This window comes from Tenrec ecaudatus, chromosome 4 (assembly GCF_050624435.1).
Source record: "Tenrec ecaudatus isolate mTenEca1 chromosome 4, mTenEca1.hap1, whole genome shotgun sequence".
NCBI classification, from domain to species: domain Eukaryota; kingdom Metazoa; phylum Chordata; class Mammalia; order Afrosoricida; family Tenrecidae; genus Tenrec; species Tenrec ecaudatus.
Window position 1 is genome coordinate 111,310,341 of NC_134533.1, and position 25,693 is coordinate 111,336,033.

The 25,693-nt window shown below is 54.5% G+C and overlaps 1 protein-coding gene across 5 annotated transcripts in view; it reads left to right on the forward strand.

Moving 5' to 3' along the window:
- Positions 1 to 23,730, forward strand: part of NCAM1 (neural cell adhesion molecule 1) — a 370,435-nt gene extending 346,705 nt beyond the window's left edge. The window contains exons 14-19 of one of the 5 annotated variants that reach the window (XM_075546609.1): positions 3,082 to 3,206; positions 4,652 to 4,832; positions 14,761 to 14,968; positions 17,700 to 17,816; positions 18,807 to 19,619; positions 20,865 to 23,730. In XM_075546609.1, the coding sequence (XP_075402724.1) occupies positions 3,082 to 3,206; positions 4,652 to 4,832; positions 14,761 to 14,968; positions 17,700 to 17,816; positions 18,807 to 19,619; positions 20,865 to 20,988 (1,568 nt within the window). In that variant the 3' untranslated portion in view covers positions 20,989 to 23,730. Of the gene's footprint in view, positions 1 to 3,081; positions 3,207 to 4,651; positions 4,833 to 7,314; positions 10,047 to 14,760; positions 14,969 to 17,699; positions 17,817 to 18,806; positions 19,620 to 20,864 lie in introns of those variants that run through there. The other 4 variants (XM_075546610.1, XM_075546611.1, XM_075546612.1 and 1 more) reach the window with 4 other exon arrangements.
- Positions 23,731 to 25,693: the final 1,963 nt, after the last annotated feature.

The window sequence follows — 25,693 nt, forward strand, 5'->3', positions numbered from 1 at the left end:
TGTGAGTTTCCGAGACGAATTCTTCACTAGAGTAGGAAGCTCCTTCTTAACCCCATGGAGCTGCTGGTGGTTTCGAGCTGCTGACCTTGGAGTTAGCAGCCCAACATGTAACCACTAGGCCACTGGGGCCCCTACTTGATACCTCCCAGGTGCTGACTAGGCACTTGTTGAATAAATTATTTTTAAAGCATTCTAAATCATGTACCAGAACATTGCATGGAAGAGCACGGTCTAAACTGCATGAGAAAATGCACACGTATAGAGGAACACGGCAGTCACAAAAGTAGAACGACAGCATGTGTTCTGCGGGCGAGTTGTAGTGACTTCCAAAGACCAGAGACGTTCATCCGAGCTGTGGCTTCCGCATCGATTCCGTGGAGAGATTCTGTTGATAGTATCTTGGAAGTGAATTGGGGTCTCTGTGCGAAGAGGGGACTTTTTAAAGACAACTTCTGTAGACACGTAGGTTTCTCTGAAAATGCTGTGTCTCAGAGATATCAAATTGCTCGTCTTGGGGTGCGCCTCCCCCAGACTCAGCTGGGTCCTAACTTCCACGAGGATCAACAGGAGATAAGAAAGGCATAATTGGCAGCCCTCTGAGTGTCACAGGGCAGCCAGAGCTGAAAATGGGGAGCACTCATCCAGGGTCCCGTGTTTTCCAAATGTAAGCGCGGAGGCTGAGGCAGCGGCTGGTGGGACGTAACAGACAGCTACAGTGTCCTCAGCGGTCCTCGTTAAAGACATCTGCACAGCTGTCAGGGCAGGGGTCTCTTCTAAACAAGGAACCCCACCAGGCAGCATTCTGAGGGACTCCTTTGCAGGGTTCATTCCGCCTTGCAATCTCACAGTTCTGAGATGAAATGCTAAGGAAGGTCCCGCCAGGACTGCCTTCCTGGACAATTCGCTCGGCCTCCCACGGAGGTCCGGGGCCAAGGCTGGCCCTCACCTTGGAGGGATTGATGGAATGGTCACCTTTTAGAGCAAAGATGCGACCATTCATCACCGTCAGCGCTGGGACTCTGAATGCAGGAACTTACAATCTCTGAATGCCCGTGGCCAGGCTGTGTAGGGCGGCCATCCTTTCCGGTTTAGCTGGGGCTAAGGAGGCTCCGAGGAGGAGGCACTTTCCGCGCTAAAACCTGGGAAGCCCCCAGGAAAGCCATGAAGCGTTGATCGCTGTAATTCGCTCAGAGAATACGCTTTCTGCAGCCCAACACTTCCGTTTGCCCAGCATTGCCGGCTCTACACACACTTCCTGTCTGGTTCTCATTCTTCCATAACGCGTTGGAACTTTTCTGGCACACGGACTGCTAGGGACCTAGCTGAATTCTAGCCGACAACTTTAAGTGGTCCAAAAGCAGAATCTGAAACAGCTGCATACCTTCCCATGCTCTAAACCAGATGTCTTTTTCTTCTTCTTCATGTCTTTTTCTAAGCGGACTAGTTGGAGCCAGTGGCCACAGAGGGGCTCAAGCAAGGCCTAGCCTGATGTCTGTTTGTTTTTCAATGGTGGAGGGTTTTGTTGTTGTTGCTGCTGTTTCTTTTTTCTGGATGAGTGATTAAAGGAAACAAACAGCAGACCCAACCAGCCTGACTATCGGACCCTTTGCCCATCGAGACCGGGTCCTCGCTGTTGCGGCATTACGACCGCTTCCCAAACATAAAGAGGACATGGATACCCTGGGACCTTGTTACACTGCAGGCCTGCTTCTCTAATAGGCTCCCGGGTAACATGCATTCGGCTGGCCAGGTCTGAGTCGCAGGGTCTACAGACACACACAGTGGCTCGAACTCAGCTTCCTCCTCGCCTTACAGGCAGGAGGAGCAGGACCTACGGGCCACATGGAGGTCCCAAAAGGACTGAACTCTGACTTTGCCAGAAGTCTGTATCAGTCCCCAGGCCTGCAGTCTTAGGAAGATTAGATCCAAGGTCTGGTGACATGCCCTCCCATCAGCTATGATTTCGTCCTGCCAAGAACAAGCCAGGGTGATCTACCCAGAGGCTAACTCTGCAGGTTTATTAAAGGTGGCGCTGGGCTGGCCTGCTCACCCTCAAGGTTGGCAGTTCAAACCCACTCGGCAGCTTCATCTTGGGGGGGGCAGGGGGAGACCTGGCCATCCCTCTAGTTTTAGATGTCAGCCCAGGAGAGCCTCTGGGGCGGTTCTACTCAATAGCACATGGAGTCACCATCAGTAGGGATGGACTTAACAGCAGCTAAAAACAATAAGCAAAATTTCTCTCTGAGGCCCTGGAAGGGAGCCAGAGCCCCATGCTGGCGGGCCGGCTTCCTGAGGTGTTCAGTCTTCATTTTCACCTTGCACACATCAGATGTGCTCTCAGCCCACTGCTCTGGATAGACACTAATGAAGTCCTTTCTCTTAACGTCAATCGGCGTCTCAGGCTCTGAAGAGATAGCCTGGCTCTGGGCTTGGTCCCATCTAAGCTCATCTCCCTTCTTGATCTTGAGTAGGCTGCAGAGCCATGTCCACGTTTTTATGTAGGTGCCTGCTAGAGACAGCCCCCTCTTCCCTCAAAGCAAAAGACTTCCTGATGGAGGCTTCCAGGCCAGGCACCCAGGAGAAGCCCTGCCTCCAGAGCTCCATCAAAAAGAAGATATGCTCAGGAATGGACCGGAGGCAGATTGGGCTTTCTTTCCCCACAACTGGGAGCTGTTGTGTTTTATTGTAATGAATCTAAGTCATAAAGATTTGACTCCTGGAAAAAAGCAAACCCCACGGAGGCAGCACTTGCCTGTAGGTTTTCTACTCCAGTACTTAACCTTGCCCTGCGGCTGAACCTGCGCCTCACAACGCATCAGGCTTTTGAAAGTTCAGGCTGCAGTTTTACAAACAGTTTCACAAAGAGGGAGAAGGGGAGAGAATCCAAGAGGGTGTTTTCCTGTCTGCAGAGGCAGCTGATTGCAAGCCAAGAGTTTCCTCTATATGCTTTAATGAACATTTGAATTTCTGAGAAAGCCAAGAGGAGCCCCGCCCCGCCCTGCCCATCACCCCCTCCCCTTCTGATGGTCTGAAATGTCGCTGGGCGGATCTAGTCTCACCCGTATGAACTGCCTGTTTCAGGGGAGCCCAGTGCACCCAAGCTGGAAGGACAGATGGGAGAGGATGGAAATTCGATTAAGGTGAACCTGATCAAGCAGGATGATGGCGGTTCCCCCATCAGACACTACCTGGTCAAGTACCGCTCGGTGAGTGCCTACCCCCGCTGTTAGCCACGCCCTTCCGGTTGGACACCAATGGCTCCCAGCCCTGGTAGTGCAGGGCCAGGGTATGACAGATGGTTCACAGGGCCCCGTCAGGGTGTTAATGTTCACCTCTGACCTACAGCTACTAGGCGATGTCTATACTTCACTGCCATTGAGTCAGTGCTGACACGGTGCGACACCCCCCCGCCCCCCAGCAATTCTGAGACTGACTGTTTAGGAGAGTAGAAAGCCCAATCTTTCTCTCTAAGGCTTCTAGTGGTTTCAAACTGCTGACCATGCAGATCGCAGCTTAATGCATAATCACTACACCACCAGCCTCGCTGAGACCCTTTAAAAAAAAAAAAAAACCTGGCAAAAGCCTTGTGGTAGTGGCAAACATAAGCCACGATCAGTTGATGTTTCTGGTTCTTGATGTCATTTGGCCAGCATCTAGTCTGTTTTGTTGTTTTCCTTTGCAAACAGCGTCCAAATAGATCCTCGTGGCTACCTTTCACGAAGTTCGAATCTGATCTAATGGTGAGCTTGGCGCTAAGCCTTCTCCTTCGAACGCAGCTCGCCACCCAACTGTGAACTCCATCACTCTCCCCCTCCTCGGCCCCTGGCCCCCGGCCCTCCAACTGAGTTTTACTCTCTCCTGTTTTGGTTTTAGAATGGCACCTGGCCATTGCCCAATAATTGCTGTGAGATTTGAGGGAATGCCTAAGCCTCTTGCTAGTGGAAAACGAGGGCGCACAGAGCACTTCCCTCCCTTCTAAAGGGCCTCCTCCCCCAAGAAGTTGACTTACTTGGGCGGGCCTGGAGAGGCTCACTGGGTAGGTTGACTATGTGACAGAACAGCACCCTGATATGCCCCTCAACTGGCGAAAGAGACTCCCCCCCCCCTTACACTCAGCTCCTCTTCTCATTGGCTTGTTGAGTGAGGTGTGGACCAGGCATAACGCAGAAAGCCTCCGGAGCATCAAAAGATGGTCTTTAAAATTTTAAATAAAATGTCTGGAGTGTTCACCAGGTCCTTGTGTCAGGGAGCAGGGATGATGCAGCAGAAGGTGAGCCGAATTGGGAACTGCTGTGTTTTTCCTTTCCAGAACAGTTCTTAGGCATGTATGTGCAGCATTCTTGAGTGGACCTGGGAGGGCGGGCAGTGCTTGAGGCTCTCTGCCCCAAGGGCGTGGGACATGGCCGGAGTGGCCCAGGACCACATTGGCATCTCCTGCCATCTGTGTTTGCAAACACACAGGTGTGATTGACCTGCCAATGTGTGCAGACCCTGCGCACTTCACGTGACTGGGGAAGAGTGGGGCCCATGTGCTCGCCTTGCCTTTGCTTGGGATCCCTCTGTGTCCACGGGTTACAGCCTCCCTCCACGTCCTCACTGCATGCCCCTAAAACTCCCTGGTGTCTTCTGCCTTCTTTGCCGGTTCTCCCAGAAGCTCTCCTCCGACTGGAAACCAGAGATCCGGCTCCCCTCGGGCAGTGACCACATCATGCTCAAGTCCCTGGACTGGAATGCCGAGTACGAGGTCTCCGTGGTGGCCGAGAACCAGCAGGGGAAATCCAAGGCCGCCCATTTTGTGTTCAGGACCTCGGCCCAGCCCACTGCCATCCCAGGTATGCACGCTCCGCTCTCTGTTTGCCTCCTGCTTTGAATTAATGCACACGTGCCGCACATCCTAATGCGCCTGAACAGCCCTGACAACTCGCTTGCTTTTAGCCATCCTCACGACCGGTTGCCCATGCAAAGCTTAATTTGCTTTGTACCTACTGTGCAATGGGTTGGGATATACTGCCCGCTGCCCCCCCCCCTCTAGGAAAGGGTCCCCCTTGCAGGACTGATGCTAAGCCAGTCCCGAGGGGCCCCTCCGATGGGAAGATACCGCTCCCCAACCACCAGCTCCAGCCTGGCCTTCAGGGCTGGTTGACTCAGGATCCTTCTGTGAGACCTACTCTGCTATCTGCCAGGTCATACCAGGACCTCATAACTGTTGCCGAGCACTTCCGACCTAATACTTGCTTCTGTGCACTGCCACGGTCGAGAGCGCTTCTCTGTGAGCGATCTGGAGAGAAGCAGGGGACGGAAGCCACTGGGTTAGAAACCCTCTCTGCCAAGAGCTTCTCAATTGGCGCCAAGATTGAATCGAACCGCTTGGCACAGAGCGAGCGGAGATGCTCGAGCCTATAATGGGATCCCTTCTCCTCGGAGATGCAGATCTGTCTCCAGGGATCCAGGATCCGCTCAAGTGTGGGAATAAAGTGAGAGTCTCTGCTTGTGGGCTCAGCTGCCTTTCTGCTGAGAGCCCATCTCCATGGCCAAAGCTTTCCAGGTACACGGGTCCCCCACGCCACCCTCTGCTTCTCCAGACCAGCCAAATGCCATCCCCGGGCAGGAGTGGGAGGTGGGTGGAGAACAGAGCTGCAGCTTGGTGGAGGAGCCTTGTCACTCTCTGCCCCGGGGCCAGGGTGGTAGGAAGATTGCCCCCTCTCCCGGTGGCTGTGTGCCTGACCCCCGCCATGCCAGCCCAGGCCATACTGTTTGCCCAGGCTCTTGGTTCAGGTGTCTGACTGCTCGGCCTTGGGGGTGACAAGTCAGGGAGGAGGCGGGCTGCCTACCACCCAGCCTATGTGTGCTCCAGGGTGGGCTCAGGCAGGCAGGAGCAGCAAAGCAGAGCTCAGTGCGTGGTTCACGATGGCCGTCTGTGCATGAGTGTGTGTGTCTGGAAATCTGTGTTGGGGTCTCCCAGGAGTTGACAGGTGGTATTTTTCAAGCTGTAAACCAGAAGCATTGATTCATGGGCGCCTCTGTGTCGAACAACGCTTAAGGACTGGGGAAGTAGAGGCAGGTCCCATGGATGTGTCCGCAGTGCTGCCCCATAGCATAACCCAGTGGGGGTGACCCTGACTCAGGCCAGCCCTCTCTGAACTCTTTGATCGGTCTTGAAATTACCAGCTGGGGTGGGGGGCAGTATCCAGCTCCACTGGTCTTTGGGGGGGGGGGCGATGCTTGAGAGCTAGGGGGAGGAGATAAGATTTCTGAAGGCATCTGTGTCCTGAGCTAATACTCCATAGGCAGGCAGGCCCACTGGGCATGCTGGGTACCAGCAGCAGCTTCAACTTCTGGGGCTTGGAGAACGGGGAGAGGGAGTATATGAGAAACAAGAATCCCAGGGAAGCCCTTGTCCTCCACTGTCGTGTCAGCTGGCACTATCAGAGTCCTTGCTAGGGCTTTCATTAGGACCCAGGCACCCAGTATAGTAGGGAGTGTCACAGGGGATGCCCACCAGGGCCGCTCCTGCACAGGCCTTAAGCGGTGTCTAAGGGTGGCTCTTAGCTCGCGTGGACTTGGCTCACCATCGTGTGGGGACCTGGGACTAAAGCCTCTGAATCGAATCGTGTCTGTCTGTGGTGGCGTTCTGTGTGACCAGCGAGAGGGTGGAAGGCGAGGATGCAGGGCTAGATGCTCTTCAGTACGCTGTGTGCAGGGCAACTGCCGTGGATCTCGGGAAGGCTGGCCTCGCCCCTCCACGGGACTTGCTCTTAGGGATCGCAGTGGTCAGTGGCATCGCTCCCACAGCGCGCAGGGACTAGACGACCACCCTGGACAGGCTCCTTCACATGCCCCAGGGCCTTTACCTTGCCGGCAAGGGAAGATGGGAACACGCTCCCAAACAAGGCCTGGTGTGTCACCGCGGAAGTCTGTGCTCTCACTTTAATTTCATTTGCTCGCTGAACCCTAACCCCCCAATTAACCCCTGCTGTGCTGCCTTGGCATCGCTGAGCTTCTGACCTGGCCTACCGCACTGAACCTTCTTCTAACCTTTGTCAATTTCACTTACTAGATTGAATTTAACCTTGGATTCTTGCGTTTCCCACCCCCCACATTTGACCTAATTTTTTTTCTTTTTATCTATTTTTTCTTTTTTTTCTCTCTGTCTCTCTCTGTTTCTGTCTCTCCCTTCTCTTTCCTTCTCGCCCCTCCCTTTCCTGTGTCTGCCGTCACCTATGTCACCTTGGACGTCCCTGGGACACCCCCACTGCCACACCTGTGGTTTAAACATCGCCTTTTCTCTGGGGACCCGTGGCTTGGCCCCTGCAGCAACCTTGGGCGGCTCCTCCACATCCTACACCTTTGTCTCATTGCTTTTCTCCGCAATGATTCTCCTCTTGCTCTGCTAGGACCTTGAAAACACAAATTAAATTGCTTAAAAAGGCCGGAGCCTAAGAGAATGATCGGTGGTGTCCCCTTTGGAAAAGCCCGCCGGGACCCCCCCACCCCCACCCGGCCACAGCCACAGCCACAGGGTGGGCATTTTGTGGGGGAGAGGAAGGTTTGGCGATTGGAAAAACAAAACAAAAACAGAACGCTTTACCTCCGCCATGTTACCATCCACAGATATTTTTCTGCCGCGTAGGAAGACGCTTGCCCCCTTTTTAATCGCAGTTTTAAAAAATTCCTTGAGAGCTTTTTTTTAAAAACAACAACAAACGCTGTTAAGAAGCATCCTGCCGGGTTTGCGGACACCGCCTATCTGCTGCTTGTTGCAGTTTCTTGTCCTGAGCTAAAAATTATGGAGCAGGAGAAGCCTTCTCGGCGCCTTCTAGAATTCTGCATCCGGTCATTAAAATCCGTCTCCCATAAGCCTTCATCATAGCTCCAGGCTCCTCCTGCACCCTCCACCCAATAGTTGGCTTTGCCTCCGTTTCAGTGCTCCTGGAAAGAGCCAGGCCGCGGTGGATCTCCAGGGCGCAGTTTGCTGGCTGTCCCCTGGGGCTGACCGAACGTTCTGAGAAGCATCCTGGCCCTGGTATCGGACACAGCGCCTTACCCTCGCCTCCATGCAGGGGCAAGCTGTGATGTGCCCAGCACCAAGTTCGGTTCCACGGGTGCATCTGCCCAGACTGGGTAGTTCCCGCCCCTAGCCCCTGGTTGCGTGGGGCCTATCAGCACAGAGCCTTCATGTCTTGGAGGGCCTGTGGTCCAGCAGGGCCTCGGGGGGCCACTGTAAGCACCGCCCCCCTAGGCCTGAGGCATCCTCTGTAAGGAAGGCGGGAGCAACATGCAGAGCCTGCGGGCCACCCCAGACTGCCCAGCCTCAGAATGTGAAGAGATGTGGGCTCATTCAGCCTGGCAGGCCTTCCCACATGCCCCAGCCTCCTACTGGTCAACTGGCAGAGTGCCATTTCTACCACCCTCTTGAAAAGCTCGCATTCTTCTCTGGCGTTGGGGATTCATTCTCTCCTCGAACCTCAGAGGAGGGTGGGGCGTGTTTGTTAGGGTGCCATGGTGAGCCCCGAGTGAGGCCCGCTCTGTTACACCAGTCTGTGTGCGTGGGGCTGGCCCTTCTACAGAGTAAAACTCCCCCCTCCACTGTGGTCACATATCATTCTACATATCTCATCTCTGAGCATCTCTGCAGAAGCTTGAGTTTTTCTTTGCTTTGGTTTCTTTATTATTATTTTTCCCTCTTGTTATTTTTCAGTATGCAAAGACTAGCCAGCCACATTGGGCCTTTCCCTTTGGGAACCCACAATAACCCTATGCTGTCCACGGTCAGTGAGGCACAGCCCCGCCCCTACATGGGCACATGCCAGCCTGCATAGCACTCCCAGCCAGGGTGTCATGTGACTGTGCAGCCTGACCAGGCAGCGGCCTGAGCCCCAGCCCCAGCAATGGCTGCTTCCAGGCCAGCGTGAATATCTCTCCTTGAACCCCTGCCCCTGCTGCAGGCCAGGACAGAGAACGCAGACGTGGTTCTCAGACACAGTGCAGAGGGGCAGCACGAGCATGGGGCATTGCTGGCACCTGCACCAGGATCCCAGATCCATGAGCAAGGGCTGTAGGGAGAGCAGGGTGAGGTGAGCCAGCCATGTCTGGCTGGCCTCCAGCATGTTCCTCTGACCATCTTGGGCAGTAAGATGGCTGGTGTATTCACTCCAGGGGGGTGCAGCTCTGGGATCTTCCCCAGCCCTGACCCTGCTCCCACCCACAGGTGAGGGACAGTGAGTGAACAATCTAGTTCCCAAGTGTGAGGAGGGCTGGGGTGTCCCTGACCCTTGAGCATGCCTAGGGGCTCAGCAGGCATGACTGAAATAGCTTCAGGGCCATTCGACCAGGCCCGCTGGGGTTTGTTATAACAGTGTGCCCTTGAGGAGACAGCACCTAGGACACACCCAGTCTCACTGGACCTTGGGTGCTGGTGAAGGAGAGCCCCCAGCCCCTCGAGAAGGAATCCCTGAGACTGGAGGCTTTCCAAGACCCTCTGCAGGAGCTGGTGCTCCCCCCCCCCCCCACTGCCCCGGCTGCCCCTGCCTCCATGCCCCGCCTTCATAGTGCCCACATGCCACAGGCCATGGGGCTCTCTGCTTGTTTGGGGACATTTATACAGCAGGTTAGAGGTCACTTTTTTTCTACTAATAAGAATGCTAACATTGTTGTGTAGATCATCAGCAAGGCCTTTACGAAGTTTACACCTGTGCATTATTAAAGGAAATAACAGCTCGTGTGGACTCACCAATGTGTTTTTGATTTTTCTGTTTTTGATGCTCGTGTGTTCCACAAAGTATCAGAAGTCCTCTCTCGTGTGGACTCGAGACCCAAAGCCCATCTGTAGGCAATCAGCCATTCCCATGCAGAAGGGTCTAAGGGAGGAGATGAGACACACAGCTTTCCTCCAGTTCTGTAATGCTTCTTCCCCCCACCATCATGACCCCAATTCTACCTTACAAATCTGACTAGACCAGAGCGTGTACACGGATACAGACAAGAGCCAGAAAGACAGGGGCTCCAGGACCAACAATGAGAGTATCGATACCAGGAGGGTAGGGGAAGGTGGGGGGAGAATGGGGGAAATGATTACAATGATCTACACATAATTCCCTCCCAGGTAGACGGACAACAGAAAAGTGGGCGAAGGGAGACATCGGTCAGTATAAGACATGAAAAAATAATAATTTCTAACTGATTAAGGGTTCATGAGGGAGGGTGGGGAAGGGAGGGAGAAAAGAAAAAAAAAAAAGAAGTCCTCCCTCTCTACCTCACATGGGCCGGGGTGATTTGGATTTAACCTGGTGGATGGGGCTCAAATCAAAGAAAGTAGTTTGTTTCCATCAACTTTCTGGACAGGTCCTTGGCTCCTTGGGTGTCCCAGATGCCAACAGGGATGGGGAAAGAAAATCCCTCAGGAGAACTGGGGAGATAGTCACTAGAGGTGGGTAGATGGGGGCAGCCTCTGGACCACCAGAGCCATGCCTCTGTAGGATGGGCCTCAGGTTTCATCTCCCGCTGTATGCTGGGACAGCATCAGAAGTTGCCAAAGTCATCCTGTGATACAGAGCATCTGGGAGACGGTTCTCTTTGGCAGACCCCCTCATATCTGTAAGCACACACCTGACACCCATTTGTTTAGCAGCTTTGGGAAACAAGCAGACATGCAAAGGGCTGAGGACCTCAGCGTGACAGTCCTGAGAGCCCGACCAACCACTCAGGGGGTGGGAGGTGCTTGTACGACTGCCCTGGGGGCCAGTGGCGTCATGACCCACCCAGGTATCAGTATACTGAGACTCAAATGCCAGTATACAGCGTCTAAGAGCATCAATGGATGTGGTCTCAGCCTTGGAACAAGCCCGGCTCCTCTTCCTTGCCACCTTCACCCACCCTGGGAACCACAGAAGATGTAATCCCGAGCTCCTAAGCCTGGTGTTTGGGGCAGCGTGATCTCTCACACTGTGAGAAGCATCCTCTGGTCTGGGGTGCATGGACCACTGAAGTCAGGGAGAAGATCAGGGTTGAGATAGAGCCTGGAAGGTGGAACACATTACAAAAGGCGCAGGAAATGACTTTTGTCCCTCCAGCCTTCTCGGCTAAGCAGTTCTGTAGCACCCACCAAGAGATAATGAGCACTGAGTGGGCTGGAATACCTGTATCCCTCCAGTTCCCGTACCTAAAGCTTCTTTTTGTAAAAACTGCAAGCTTTCTCCCGCCAGCTCCAAGAGGGTCCCAGTTCCTCTCAAAGTCTAGCTTCTGTGTGGTGGTGACCTGGGTGGCATCTTCCTTTGAGGGATCTACCTAATTGGCAGACTGTAGGAATGGAAAGACAACGAGGACATCCTCCAGTCCGCCAGTCAGGTCACAGTGACCAGACGCCTCTGGACCAGTTCATCCCTCTTTGACAAATCACACTGAGGCAGCTGCTGCTCATGCAAGGGTTGACCAGAAGACCTAGGAGCCGTGGGCCTCCTGTTAGGTCACACATAGGAAATGCTGCAACTCTTTCATAAATAAAATCCTAAGACTGAGCAGGACTGTGGAGCCCCAGAATTTGCATATTTAGCAGAGCACCTCAGAATCCCACTGCTGGTGATGAATCGTGGCGAGAAAAGGTATTATTTTCCATGCCCAGACAAATTCACCACGATCAGTCAGCTGTGTTGGGACCCACAGAGCATTTTAACTTTGCCGGGGAAAGGTCCTTCTCTGAACACGATGCTATGGCGGGAAGTGACGTGAGTGGGCCATGCCCGCAGCCAGGCATGGCTCAGGACCATAGAGCATCTCCCTTGCAAGAACACACACTCAGGGTGAATAAGCAGGGAAGGCTTATTCTATCACCAGCCCTGCTCTGAACAAGTCTCACCCGGAGAAGTATGATCTCCCCGCCAAAGGGCTGTCCAACCTCTGCTTGAATGTCTCCAGTCGAGGGGCCGCCCAGGAAGGCAGCACACACGCCGTGTGGTTGTTTTGTCGCATACAGAGCTGAAATCTTTCCCCAGTCCAGAACTGACCCCTTGACTCTTTCCTCCTCCTTGGGACGCACCTTGAGATCTTTGGAGGCTATACTATCCTCTTGGGGCCAAGCCCTCATTTATAGGGTCAGCAAATATGTTTGGAGCATACCCTGGGGGTCAGGTGTGTCCCAGATGCTGAGGAGACTGAAAGCAGACAGGGTACCTGCTAGAGCGTTCCAGAGAACAAGCACAGGAATGAGGGTTGTGGGTTTGTATTGGGTGGTCGAAGCGGAGGCCCCAGAGGGGGGTACTGAGCTGAGGACTGCAGGACCACACAGAGACCGTGGCTGCCATGGGAATGGGGTATTGTGAGCTGGGTGCGGTCAACGGGGAGAATGGAAGTCATCCTGACTGGGTGGAGCACAGGGGTGAACAGGAACAGTGCTAAGATAGCCAGCACTGGAGTAGCAGGAGGCCACACGTCACATGTAGGCCCATTCAGGCCAGGACACAAAACGGAAGCCTTGTATGGTGGGACATTAGAGACCACTGCCCCAAGCTTCCCACTGCTTGACTTCCTGTGAAGATTCTTTCCCCACTCTGACCTTGCTCGCCCCATGGGGCCTTCAGAGCAAACGCAGGCCTGAGCTGGGTCTGCCGGACTCAGCCAGGAGTCGTTCCAGCTGCCGGCCACCCTCTCACATAGAACCACATGGCAGTCTTTTGTTTTCCATGAGAGTCTCTACATGAAACTACTTGCGTACAAACCTAAGACTATAAAGTTCTGGGGACGGTCACCAGGAGTGTCCTTAGATCCCAGAAAAAAACACATATCTCAGCTCACACAGAAGTAGGAGCTATAAGCCTGTGGGGTGTTGCTGTCAGGGCATTTCAGCAGCCTGAGTCCATGGTCAAGGACAAAGACAAACCCAAGGCTGAAAACATCTTCATGTTCAGAGAGGCAGCTTTGGGATATGGAGAGTGAGGCAGGGAGGGAGGGCTGGGTCTCATTCTGGGCTTTGGGTGGAATTGGTGAGGTCCATGGGGATTCTGGTGGATGCTTTGAGCTCTGGAGTCAAACCAGAAACACCTCCGCCTTGGCTGCTGCTAAGACAACAACTGACCAGCTGACTGCGGGGGCCAGTGGCCAGTTTCCTGCCTACAGAGCCCACAGACCAGGTGGCTGGAGCTGGGTCCACTGAGCTAGCACAGGGCTCTGGGCCAGTCTCAGGGCCTCCTGCAGAAATGGACTGGGGTCCTCTGTACGGGGCCAATAGGGCTGAGAAGGCCAGGCTGACCAACAAGGCCAAGGATCCCAGCGTCTGGTATACTTTCAAGATGGGGAAGGCTCCTCCAGCTCAGGGATTCGGTGTGTGTGGGGTGGGGGCGTGGGGGGGTGTGATCTCAGTACTCTGAGCCAGTGTCTCAAACCCTGGATTGAAGTTTGAAACAAGGGCCGTTGGGGTGGGACTGTGCAGAAGTCCTGTGTCAGTGCTCCACACACCTGCCTCCACCCCAGAACATCGTCCACATGAAAAGAAAAAGGGACCTGGCCCATCGGCGATGTCAGTGTCTGTATGTGACAGCCAGACCACTGAGCCGGGCCCTGGCAGTCCCCAAACATGGGCTTGGGCTGGGGTGGAGACTCAGGTAGTGGCCTCCAGGCCAGGGAGCTGAGGGATCCCCTGGATCTCTGAGGGCGTAGGACGCCTCAGACAGGTCTGGTTGAGTGGCGGGCTGTTAGTTCTGGAATCCCCTTGCAGAAGAAGGAATCAGTCTGGGGTCATCGATTCCACACTGGTGTCTATAGGGAGCTCACGTCTCCCATGACCACTCATCCCCCAGACACTGGCCATCACCCAGGGAGTGTCAGGCACATTTCAGGTGACCTCAGTCATGACGCTGGGGCCCAGGATGCTGAGCCAGGGGCACTCTGTGCTGCCATCAACCACCTCAAAGCCCCGAGGGTCCGATGGAGACAGACACAGGGTGTAAGACACAGAGACAGAGTCATTTCAAAATGAGCTTGGCCAGTCCCCCCTGCCAGGGGGCAGGGCGGGGCGGGGTAGGGTGGGTATTGCTTGAATGTGAGGGGTGTGTCTGTCTGTGCCGGGCGTTTGTCCATCTCTGTGAGGCAGCTGGCTTTCCTGAAGTCGCATCCCAGCATGCCGCGCTCCCAGACGGTGAGTACCCCAGACTTCCATGTTGCACTCGGGGCCTGGTGGCGCACTGCATCCCCAGAGTCACGGGCTCCATTCACCCTACTGGGCGGCAGTGAAGAAGGATGAAGGGTTAGCCGTGCACTATAGAGCTTCTTCAGAGCTTTCCTAAATAGGGGAAAGTCCTATTGTCGCCATAAGCCCAAAGGAAGCCCTAGGGACCCCCACCAGACCCCCACCCAACTAGTGACCAACCTTCCACCCTGACTGCTCCCAGGAGCCACAGCCCAGCCTAGAGCCAGTCACTACTGCCTGCTCCCCCGTGGGGACTCATGGGAAACAGACTGTGGATGTAGGGGTGGGCGGATCTGATGGAGGGCAGGGACGGAGGTGTGGCTCTCATCCCTGGTCTCATCCTGACCCCCTGACCATGGGACCCTTTCCCAGGGTCTTTGAGATGAGGTCGTCACCCACTCCCTCTTAAAAAGGTATGTTTCCACTCCTGGACGTAGAAAACCCCAGGGGAGGAGTCTCATTGGCATGACGGCCATGCTTTGTCATGTGGGTCCTACCCCATCCCCAGGGGTGGTTCCTCTCTGCAGCCCGGGTGTCTCTGCACTCTGTTAACGCCAGCCATCTCTCTCTCGCTCCCCCTCCAGCCAACGGGAGCCCCACCGCCGGCCTGAGCACCGGGGCCATTGTGGGCATCCTGATTGTCATCTTCGTCCTGCTCCTGGTGGTCGTGGACATCACCTGCTACTTCCTCAACAAGTGTGGCCTGTTCATGTGCATCGCCGTCAACCTGTGCGGGAAAGCCGGGCCCGGGGCCAAGGGCAAGGACATGGAGGAGGGCAAAGCTGCCTTCTCGTGAGTACAGAGCCTGCAGCTGCACCCCCGCTGAGCCGCCTCCTGAGACCTTTTCCCTCGGTCTTAGCGTGACCCGGGTGTGTCCGTGCACATCTGGGCTCCACGGGGTTTCCAGTGACTGATTCTGTGCGAGCACCTCACCAGGCACCTCTGGGCGGGCTCGAACCTCCAGCCTTCCTGGTTACAGCCCTGCAGGTTCTCATGTTCCCCCGACAGGGGTGGGAATCCAGCGGGTACCAACTGCTTTACTGGTTTTCTTCCGCCTCAGTGTTCCCGTTCAGAAACCGCCAAGGAGGGAGGGAAAAGAAGTAGAGTCACATAGCTGGAAGCATCCTCTTTGGAGGCGCCTGTTTGAAAAGCAGACTCGTGGGCCTTATCCCAGAACCAAGGACCCCTGGTACCCTGGGTCATGTGTCGGGCTGTTAGCTGGCACTGTAAGGCCAGCAGTTCCAACACAGCAGCTGCTTCATGGGAGAAAGCTGAGGCAGTCTGCTCCAGTAGAGATTGACAGCCTCGGAGACCCCTATTTCTATAGTGTCTCCAGACTCGGTGGCAGTGTGGGTCGCAGGTCTGAGCGTGTGTACAGGAGGAGCCCTGCATAGATGAGGATGAGCAGACTTGTCAGAAATCGGTCTAGGAAGGAGCACACACGTAGCATTCCCGTGATAGTCTATGGTTCTGCTGCCCACCCCCCACCACCAGGGTCCTACAGTTCAAGAGCTGACAAGCTCCTGTTTTCATGGAACTGGTAACGCGGGTGTTGTCCCTGCCAACGTCTGCGGGGCAGCATATTCCGAGCCAGGCAGCTGGAGCAGCACCGGGCAGAGAAGGGGCTGAGTGAGCTAAGTCATTGGCCACCACATGGTTGGCCAGAACACTAGAGATGTGTTCTGCTGGGGTTCTCCAGAAAACGGAACCAATAGCATCTCTCGATGACTGTCTAAGGAATGGGCTCACCGGACCGTGGGAGCTGCCAAGGCCAAGTCCACCACAGGCCAGGCAGCAGGCTGGAAGCTCGGGCAGAATAGCTATTTTGCATTCTGGAGGCAGTTTCCTCCTCCCCTGCAGGACTTCATTTCTACTCCTCCGACCAGTGGCTGCGTGGATGGAGTCCCCACACTGTGGAGCATGGTCTGACTTAGTCAACTGATTGCAACTGCTGATCATGTGATGAAATACCTTCACAGCAACATCCAGACGGGTTCGAGCAAACCACCGGGCACCTAGCCAAGTTGACACACAAAATTAACCATGATACATGTGTACACATACAGACTTGCACGTACATATATTAATATAGATATAGGTAGATACTGCTATCAAGTCTATTACAACTCTTAACAGGCCTCTATAGGGTTTCTGAGGCAGTACATCTTTATAGGAGCAGATAGCCTCATCTTTCTCCAAAGAAGCAGCTGGTGGGCTTGAACCACAGACCCCATATGAGCAAGCAGCCTAAGGTTTATCCTGCAGTGCTCCATAGGTCTCCTTATACATGCACAGGCACTCACAGCCATCAATGCTGGTTCATAGGGATCCTAAATAAGGTTTCTGAGGCTGAAGATCTTCGTTGGTGGGTTGTTTTTTTTTCATGTTTGAAATGAACTCGTATGTCACTAAAGAAGATGAGTCAACTTCAGGTTACCTTTTCCTCCCAGTTTAGCCACTCAGAGCAATATTTAGGTCCAAGAGGTAAAGAATCTGAAGGACGTTTAAGGCTGGGAACCTTCCCTCTCATTTTTGAAAACTTCATTTCTATTAGGTTTTTTAAAATACTCTATGGAGCTGCATGGCCCAGCTCATCAAATCGAATCAGTTAATAGATCCTGTTAGCATCCCCTCCCCCCACATGTGACTCTTTTTTCCCTCTATCATTTCCTGTCCCTCCGCTGGCCCTGGCCCTGGCCCAGGCCCTGGCCTCCTCATACTCTTCAAAGACCTATCCTTTGGCATGGAAGACATGTTTCTTTTTCTTTGTTTTTCCTTATAATATTGGCATCAAAAACGAGGCTAAAAACCGTGATTGGAACACATAGCCTCATTCTTCTTCCACAGGGAAGCTTGTGGGTTTGAACTGTCGGCCTTACAAGAATGTAGCTTGTTTGAGCCTTGGTCTGGGCTAGATAAAGTGCTGAGTGGCTTGCAAAATAAGCTGAGAGCAAGGGCTCAAGTAGAAAGAGAATGTTTTGAAATGATGATGGCAACGAATATACAAATGTGCTGGACACAGTGGATGGATGTATAGATTGTGATAAGAGCTGTAAGAGCCCCCAATAAAATGATTTAAAAAATTTTTTAACTCACTGCCATCCATTCAATTCCAACTCACAGTGACCCTAAAGGCCAGGTCAAGGTAGAACTGCGCCTGTGGGTTTGTGAGAATTTGATGGAAGTAGAAAGCCTGGTCTTTCTCCCGTGAAAGGGCTGTTGGTTTCGAACTACTGACCTTGCCGATCACAGCCCAACGTGAGATTGCTAACGGCACCAGGTCTCCTCCATGATAACTAGGGCAGTAGATATTATTTGCCCCATTTTGCACATGAGGAAACAGATCACGTGTGATGCGATCGAATGGTCCCGGGCACTCACAGATACCCATGCCCCGCCCTCCCCTAGCGAGCCTGGGCCCCCATTGGCTGTCCTCGAAGCCCACCTGCCCGCTCTGGTGCAGAACCTCGCTCCCCCATCCGGAGCTGGCTAGCGGAATTAACTATCAGAATTCTCTCCACAGGAAAGATGAGTCCAAGGAGCCAATTGTGGAGGTGCGGACGGAGGAGGAACGGACCCCAAACCATGATGGAGGGAAACACACAGAGCCTAATGAGACTACACCCCTGACGGAGCCTGAGTACGTGGGTGGGGCGTGGGTGGGGCGTGGGCGGGGTCTGCATCTCCCGTAGGGCACCCACCTCCTCTACCTTCCCACACCTCCCAGGGTTCCAGCACCCAGCCCAGGTGGCAGGCCAGGATGCCGGAGTCCTTGGCCGGAAGACACCCCTGCCTGATATGGCCGAGCCTGTTTTCCCAGTTGTATTGATCCAAATTCTCAGTTGCACTGAGAATGAGTTGTATTCATGGTGGTGGGGAGAGGGGCCTGTAAGAAGCTCCCCTAATAAGTGGGGATCCCTGGGCCCTGTCCCCACGTTCCACACGCATGCTGGACCTGGCGTGAGGAGAGGACAGCTCACTGAGAGAGGCTGAGCTTTGAGAAGTGTAGTCGGGTCTGCCTGGAACATGCGAGCATCCTAGAGTTCCCTTCCCAAAGGCATGAGGGAAGTTGGGGATGTGGTCCACTTCCCTAACCTTCCTGTTTTCTGCAGCCTCGGGGTCCTCAGAGACCCTGACCAGCTGCAGCAGCACCGCCTGGCTGTCCATGCTGGGTACTTCAGCTTGAAGGGAATCGCGCTTCGTGGCACCACACAACCTGTGACGGGACTATGGCCCTTAGGGGCCGTTCTAGGGCCTCCTTGTCTGCCTTCTTCCCGGCCTGGGGACATCGTTGCCCATTGGGGCTCTTCAGGGCAGCAGGGGCAGCTACTCTGGAGCCTCTGGAGGATGGGCGGCTGAACTGCAGGCCCCTCTCCTGGGGCAGACTTTGGGGCAGGTCTGAGGGAGAGCGAGAGGGGGTGCTGCAGGTCCCTGGTAGACGCCACGTGTCTCTGTCGTCTCCTGTGTCCTCTTCTGCCTCCCGCTCAGTGTCCTCCTCTCTCTGTGGCCCTGTGTCCGAGTGTCCGGGCAGCCGCATGCCCCTCTCCCGGGCTTCTCCCCCTCGGCCCCCGCCTCTCTGTCACGTCTCCGCTTCATTGTGTCTTCTCTCTACCTCCTGTCCTCCCCGCAGGCTGCCTGCTGACACCACAGCCACTGTGGAGGACTTGCTGCCTTCGGCCACCACCGTCACCACTAACTCTGACACTGTCACCGAAACCTTTGCCACTGCTCAGAATAGCCCCACCAGTGAGACCACCACCCTCACCTCCAGTATTGCCCCCGCAGCCACAACCATGCCGGACTCAAACTCTGTGCCCGCTGGCCAGGCCACTCCCCCCAAGGGGCCCGCAGCCTCCTCCCCACCTCCCGCTTCTGCCCCCAAAGTCGCCCCCCTCGTTGACCTAAGCGACACCCCAACCTCAGCCCCTGCCACTAACAATTTGTCTTCTAGTGTCCTGGCCAACCAGGGGGCTGTCCTCAGCCCAAGCGCCCCAGGCAATGTGGGCGAGGCCACCAAGGCCCCTCCTGGGAGCAAGCCAGCCCCCAGCCCGGCCCCCGCCACAACTGGGGCAGCTAGTCCCCTAGCAGCAGTGGCTGCCACTGCCACAGAAGCCCCCCAAGCCAATCAGGAGGCTCCCAGCACCAAAGGCGCGGATCCAGAGCCCACCCAGGCCGGCCGTGCGAAGAGCCCAGGGGCGGCGGCGGAGGCAGCCCCGGCTAGCGCGAAGACCGAGGCAGCCTCCGCCAGTGCCACAAAACCGTCCCAGGGCGAGGACTTTAAAATGGACGAAGGGAACTTCAAGACCCCAGATATTGACCTTGCAAAGGATGTTTTTGCCGCCCTGGGCTCTCCTGCTCCCGCTGCCGGGGCCGGTGGACAAGCCCCTGAGCTTGCCCCTTCCACCGCAGACAGCTCTGTTTCTCCTGCACCAGCAAAGACCGAGTACGGCTTCTCTCTGTCCACTCTGGCCGGGTGGTGTCCCGTGGTGGTGTGCGTCTGTGCTGTGTCCTTCTTGTCGGATGTGTCTTCAGACTAACCCAGGGCTGCTCCGAACCGACTTGTCAGCCAAGGGGGTCGGGGCTGGGAGAAAGGCAGAGGGGCGGTGGCAGCGGGGAAGGCAGGCAGCTGGGCCCTGGGCACAGCCTTCTGCTCAGTAATTAGGCCATGTTAATGATGTTTTCTCCTTCCCGTCCTAGCTGTGGCTACTGGTGTCCCTGGGGTAGGAGCTGGCAGCAGGGCCACCAATGAGCAGCCCTGGGGAGGCAAGCTAAGGAGGCCACAGAGCCCAGGGGCTGATGGTCATGTGTTAGCAAGCACCAGGAAGAGGAGAAGGACAGGCGGAGGCCCATGTTTGGAGGGGAGCGGGTCCACGCTCGGCCAGGCGGCCCAGACCCCGTCCCCACCTCTTGCTGCTTCCACTCTTAGAAGAGACTGGGGAGACAATGAGGCTCCCAAGCACCAAGTGGCTGTTGGGTCTCTAAGTTAGCTCACAGGTTTCTTCCTTGTAAGTCTCACATCCAGCAGGGCCTGCTAAGCAGGACTCTGTACTTGCCCGGGTATAGCCTTAGACCCGACTCCTGCTAGGGGAGCTGATCAAAGGAGGAGACAACTTGAGGGGCTTCTCAGACTGCCCCCCAGATAAGCTGCCATCCAGAGCCACCCACGGAGTGTCCTGCAGACCCTGACTTCCCTCTGGGAAGTGAAAGGACTCCAACAGGTCTGACCTGCTCAGCTGGCCCCCAGGACACTTTCCCATAGCAAACCAGCTGGGACTCCCTGGGGAAAGTTTCCCCAGGAAAGAGGACTTTCAAATTCCCCATAGGCATGCCATCTGGAAACTCAGCAGGGCTGAGGGTGGACTCGGGATGCAGCCAAGGGCAGGTTGTTAGCTAAGGGGCCCGCCGGAGTCAGTGCTGGGCCCAGCACAGGGTCCCTCTTTATACCAGGCCAGGATGCTGTGGACCCTGTTCCACCACCCAAGACAGACAGAGCACAGCACACTGCTGCTTCTCAGAGCCACCGTGTCCAGAGCTCTGGAGGCAGGGCCCAGGGAGCAGTGGTTGCCAGGTTCCCCCGTGGTTCTGGGGAGTGGCCGAAGTTGGAGACCCGGCGCTCAGTGGGAGCCCCTTCCCAAGGGCGGGCTGGCCGCAGATCTTGGTCTCAGGGTGTTTTCTCGCCTCTCCGCAGGAAGGGTCCCGTAGAAGTGAAGTCGGAGAGCCAGGAGACAGAAACGAAGCCAGCACCGCCGGCGGAGGTCAAAACGGTCCCCAACGACGCCCCACAGACAAAGGAGAGTGAGAGCAAAGCATGATGGGTGGCGAGCAGCGAGCAAAGATCAAAATACAGAGCGACACAACTTCACCAGAGCATTTCCAATGTCACACACACACACACCAAACACACGCGCGCACACACATCTCATTCCTCTAGTGTCTTTTGCCTTTTAAAAATAATAACTAAACAGATAAACACGGAATCTCCTTTCTGCGGATTGACAGAGAGGGTCCCTTTACCGCGCACTCACTTGTAAGAAAACGAGCGAGCAAGTTACACCCACAGCCAAACTAGGACACTCCGTTCCCTGAGACCGTGTAGGAACCCAGCCAAAAGGACCCCAAATTAAGAATCCATGTAGGTTCACGAGGACCACTCTTGGTCTCACCCCAATTGGCCGACAGACCCGTTTCAGAGAGAGCAGCGACCGGGCTCGAAGACAAACTGAGATGAACGAAGTCCGCAGTTTATTTTTCTACTTTCCGTCGAGTTGGAACTCTGTAAAACCTCATAAATAAGTTATCCTTTCTGCCCACTTGCTCTTTGTTCCGTGCGCAAAGCGTGTCACCCTTTCCAGCTGAGTTCAGTCCCCGCATAGACTCTTGTTTTGTAAGAAGAATGCCAAATTGCAGCTTCTGGGGGTAGATTTCAATTTGCAGCATTTGGATTTCTGTTTACTTCCCTGTCCTCTGTTTTGTTGCCCTGCCTGTTTCTCTTCATCCACTTTTGTTTGCCATTGTTTCCACATTGACACATGTTTGACTCCGGTTCTGTTTCAATGTCCGGGTAAAATAGAGGCCCCCCACCCCGCCCCTCCTTCAAGCTTAGTTTTAACGTTACAAATACCGCCTAGAGGGGGAGGAACCCCACAGACCTGCGTCAGCACAGACAGTTTGACCAAGGGCCGTTGGTTACAGTGGTTCCCGCCTCCCTTCTACTTGCCTGGACCCTGCTCAGGTGACTCCTGGCATGGCTTGTTGCCCCTGGTTTTCCCTTCCTTGGGTTACCTGCTGGGGGTTGGACCACTCTGATTCACCACACCTGCCTGCATCTGTGACAAGGAGCCTCTCCCCCGACCCCACCGGCGGGCGTCCTCACCCTTCCTTTTGAAGTCCTCAACAGGCTTTGTGGAAGGAAGCGTAGATGATTGTATAGTTGGGGCTGGTCTTGGTGAACGCATTTTTTCTTTTTTTTAAATACCCCAAGCATCCCTTTTTTGTAGAAAGCCAAATAAAAAATAGATCCATAAGATTTCCTTTTGAGCCCAGAATCGAGATTTGAGCAAAAGAGCACGTGTGCTTCAGGGAATTGGTGTCTTCTTTTGGAAATCTGTTGAAGTGACGTGGCATCGGCCGCTGCTCTCTTAGGCAGCATGGGCTGAAACCAGAGAAAGGGGGAAAAATAATAATAGTAACCACCACCCACTTGAGTCATAACAGCCTTCCTGCATTGGAAACCAAGTGGGGGGAAAAATTACAGAAACTTTGAAGGGGACGGGTGGGGGGGGAGAAGGGAACAGCCAGTCCTTTGTATAGAAATTTTGCTTTGTTTCCCTCTCATTCTACTTTAGAACTGCAAGCTTGTGCACTGTGGATGCGTGACTATTTTAGTGTGAAACGTGTTTTTGTCATAGTATTGAAATAAAACTTCAACATAGTTTGGTTGTGGAAGGTATAGCAGATAGTTCAGAAAAAAATATTCAGGAAAGCAAAAGTAATAACTCTTTTAAAAAAAGGAATTGAAGCCTTTATGCAAAGAAAACTGATTTTTTAAGGGGAAAAATGACTCTGATAATGATGAGTAACCAGAAACCAGTTCTCTGGCATGCATTCCTTTCCCAAAGTACCAAACGTCGAGAGGTTAGGGTGACAAGTCTGCCCCTGCGCCCTTGGTTCTGTGGGCCGCACGCGCCCACCTTCTGACAATTCTGCAGGCTGACCAGTCAGCAATGCTAGATTATCACTTCAACTGTGAAAAACCATGGTCTTGTCATTTGCTAAGTGTGGGGTTATTTTGCGTTTTCTCAACTCCGGGGGATGGAAATGGAGGGTCCCAGCGGACACAGCCTGGCCCCCTTAATTCTAGGGCTTGCCCAAATCCATAGTTCGGATACACAGATCTCCAGAGAGTTCTTGGAGCACAGGGCGGGAAGGAAGAGCTTGGCGGGGAGGAGCCGGCGGCCGGGGTGGCGCTGTCAGCCACCACACTGTTAGCGACATCAGGTCCCGTCTGGTGACACGCATGGCTGTGGCCAACTATGCCCAGCCCTCGCTGTAACTCACCCAGACTGAGCATCTCATCCCAGGGGGTTGGCTTAGGCCAATGGATTCTGGTTCTGTTGGTTAGCTAGAGACCGAGGTATCGTCATCTGTCCCTCAGAGAGCCCCCCGCCCCCGCAGGGGGCAGCAGACCCCCAGCCCCCAGAATCCTAGCTTCACTCTGGGCTGGAACCCCAGGCTCTGCCCACCTCTCTCCCGTCCTACAATGCAGATTTGTCTCTGCGCGCCTGAGCTTCCCTTTCTCCCCAGCCAGGCAAGGGCAAGGCTCTCTCCGCACCCGGAGAGGGAGCCGCCGTCTTATTTCCAAGTTGCCCTATCTGTTCTGTTAGAGATGACAGCTGATCAGTTTCCTCCTTTGGGTTTTTGTTTTCTTTTAGAGCCGGGACCTACACCACCAGTCCCCAGGGTCTCTGTGTGTCTCTATGAGTATGTGCCGTCCACGTGTGTTCACATAAACAGCAGCGCGGCCAGGTTCGGCCGGGGGTGGGGGGCACCGGGGTGCCGTGGGGGCGGGCTGGGGTGGGGCGTCTTGCACCCCTGAGGGGCCGTCCGTAGTGTGCATCGTGCGGCTGCGGGCGTGGAACACCGCGCTCACGCTTTTCCAAAGCCGAGGCTTTCACTCTACGCTGTCCGTCTGCATGGTGGTTCTCAGAGCTCCGGGAGCATCCTTACCCAGCATTCCCCACTTCGGGGGCCTTTCTCTCATGTTATAAAACTTTTTACCGAGTGAAACATCGAGACCACCTTTGTTTCCATCCTCACTGGTGTAAATACTGAGTACTAACTGAGAATTTTGACTTTGCATTCTGTCAGAATACTTGTGTTCAATAAAAATCGAAAGGAAAAAAAGAAAACGTGTGTTCAGTCCGGGACTTCTTTCGAGGCTGCGGGAGAAAGTGAGGCGAATCTGATGTGAGCGCCTGCGGTCGGACCCTGGCTCGTGGCGGCCGGTCGTGGTGAGTGTCAGCGCAGACCCCCCAGCTCATGGGGGCGCAGAACTGGGCACCACCACGTTTTCAAAGGCTGGCTTTCTTTGGAAGCCGACCACAGGCCTTCCTCTCTTCCCAAGAGTCTCTGAGTTGAGCAGGGCCGCCAGCACTTTGGTCAGCAGGCAGGCCAGGTCTTGTGTTCATGCCACCCGAATGGTGGATTTTTATTTAATTTTTTCTCATTAAGAAAAAGATCAGTCATCAGAGTCAGATTTCCCTGAAATGCTAGTCTGGCTAGCCCCGGGGTAGTTGCTGAAGCTTCCTGGGGCTTTCTGACCAACAGGAAATGCCTGGCTAATGGAGAGGAGGTAGTAATCAATGAATGAAACCATGTGCATGGCAGGATGATGACGGAGCACCTTCTAGGCACGTAGTAGATACTCGGTAAATGGCACCCACTCAGGCCCAACTGAAATAACCATTAACACCGGAACTCAACAGCCGAGCAATGAAGCAGGCCAAACCAAACCAAACTCATGGCCACGGAGTCAATTCCGACTCCTAGTGACCCTGTAGGACAGGGGATACTTTCTGGAAGTAGATAACCTCGCCTTTCTCCTCCAAAGCAGCTGGTGCATCTAAGCTGCTGACCGTGCGTAGAGCAGCCCAGGGAGACCTAGTCTAGAATGAGCGATACCTCCCTCCTATTTGCCATATTTTCTAGCCTTTGGGGCACTCATTTGGCCCGGGCACTTATTAAAGACAAATAAACAAACAAAAAGAGAAAGGGGGAAAAAAACCAACAACCGCACTGCCATGGGGTTGATTCCCACCTCACTGCGATCCTCAGACACGGGACCCGCCCCTGCGGGTTTCGGAGATTAACTCTTTACAGAGTGGGAGACCTCATCGTTCTCCCACAGAGTGTCTGGAGGTTTCCATCTGGTGACCCCCGACATTGCCTCTGGGGCTCCCCTGGGGTACACAAAGGGCAAAGACGGCTCAGAATCATCGTGCATATGGCCCCATCTGGATGGGTGTGGAAGCAGCAGCCACTGGCTTGGGACTGCCCATGAAGCTATGGAACCGGGAGTTCCTAGACAAGATCGAGTGGCAGAGCAAGGACTAGAATGTGAGAAGACACCACGCTTAGATGCCAGCCCTGCATTTATACCACGCTTTGATTGATGAGCCTCCACTGTCTCCCCTAGCCCCTGCCCTGGGTCAGGACCTTTCCCCCGGGTGTCACCTGCCATTCATTTCCAGGATTTGCCCCTTCCCTCGCCCCAGGGCTGGTTCTCATGGAACAGAGTCCTATGCATCTCTCTACGGGGTTTCCTGTGCTGCCAATCACCAGCTGTATGTAGTGGGTGCGTAGGGGGACACAGAGCCTGTTGCTTGTGAAATTTAGAGAAAACATGGAAAGAACCTTTCCACTGATCGAGGAGGGGCTTGTTCCAGAGCCTCTGTCTCCGATTCACTCAGCAAATATTTGCTGAGCATCTCCTTGTTAAATATGTAGCAGTGACCAAAA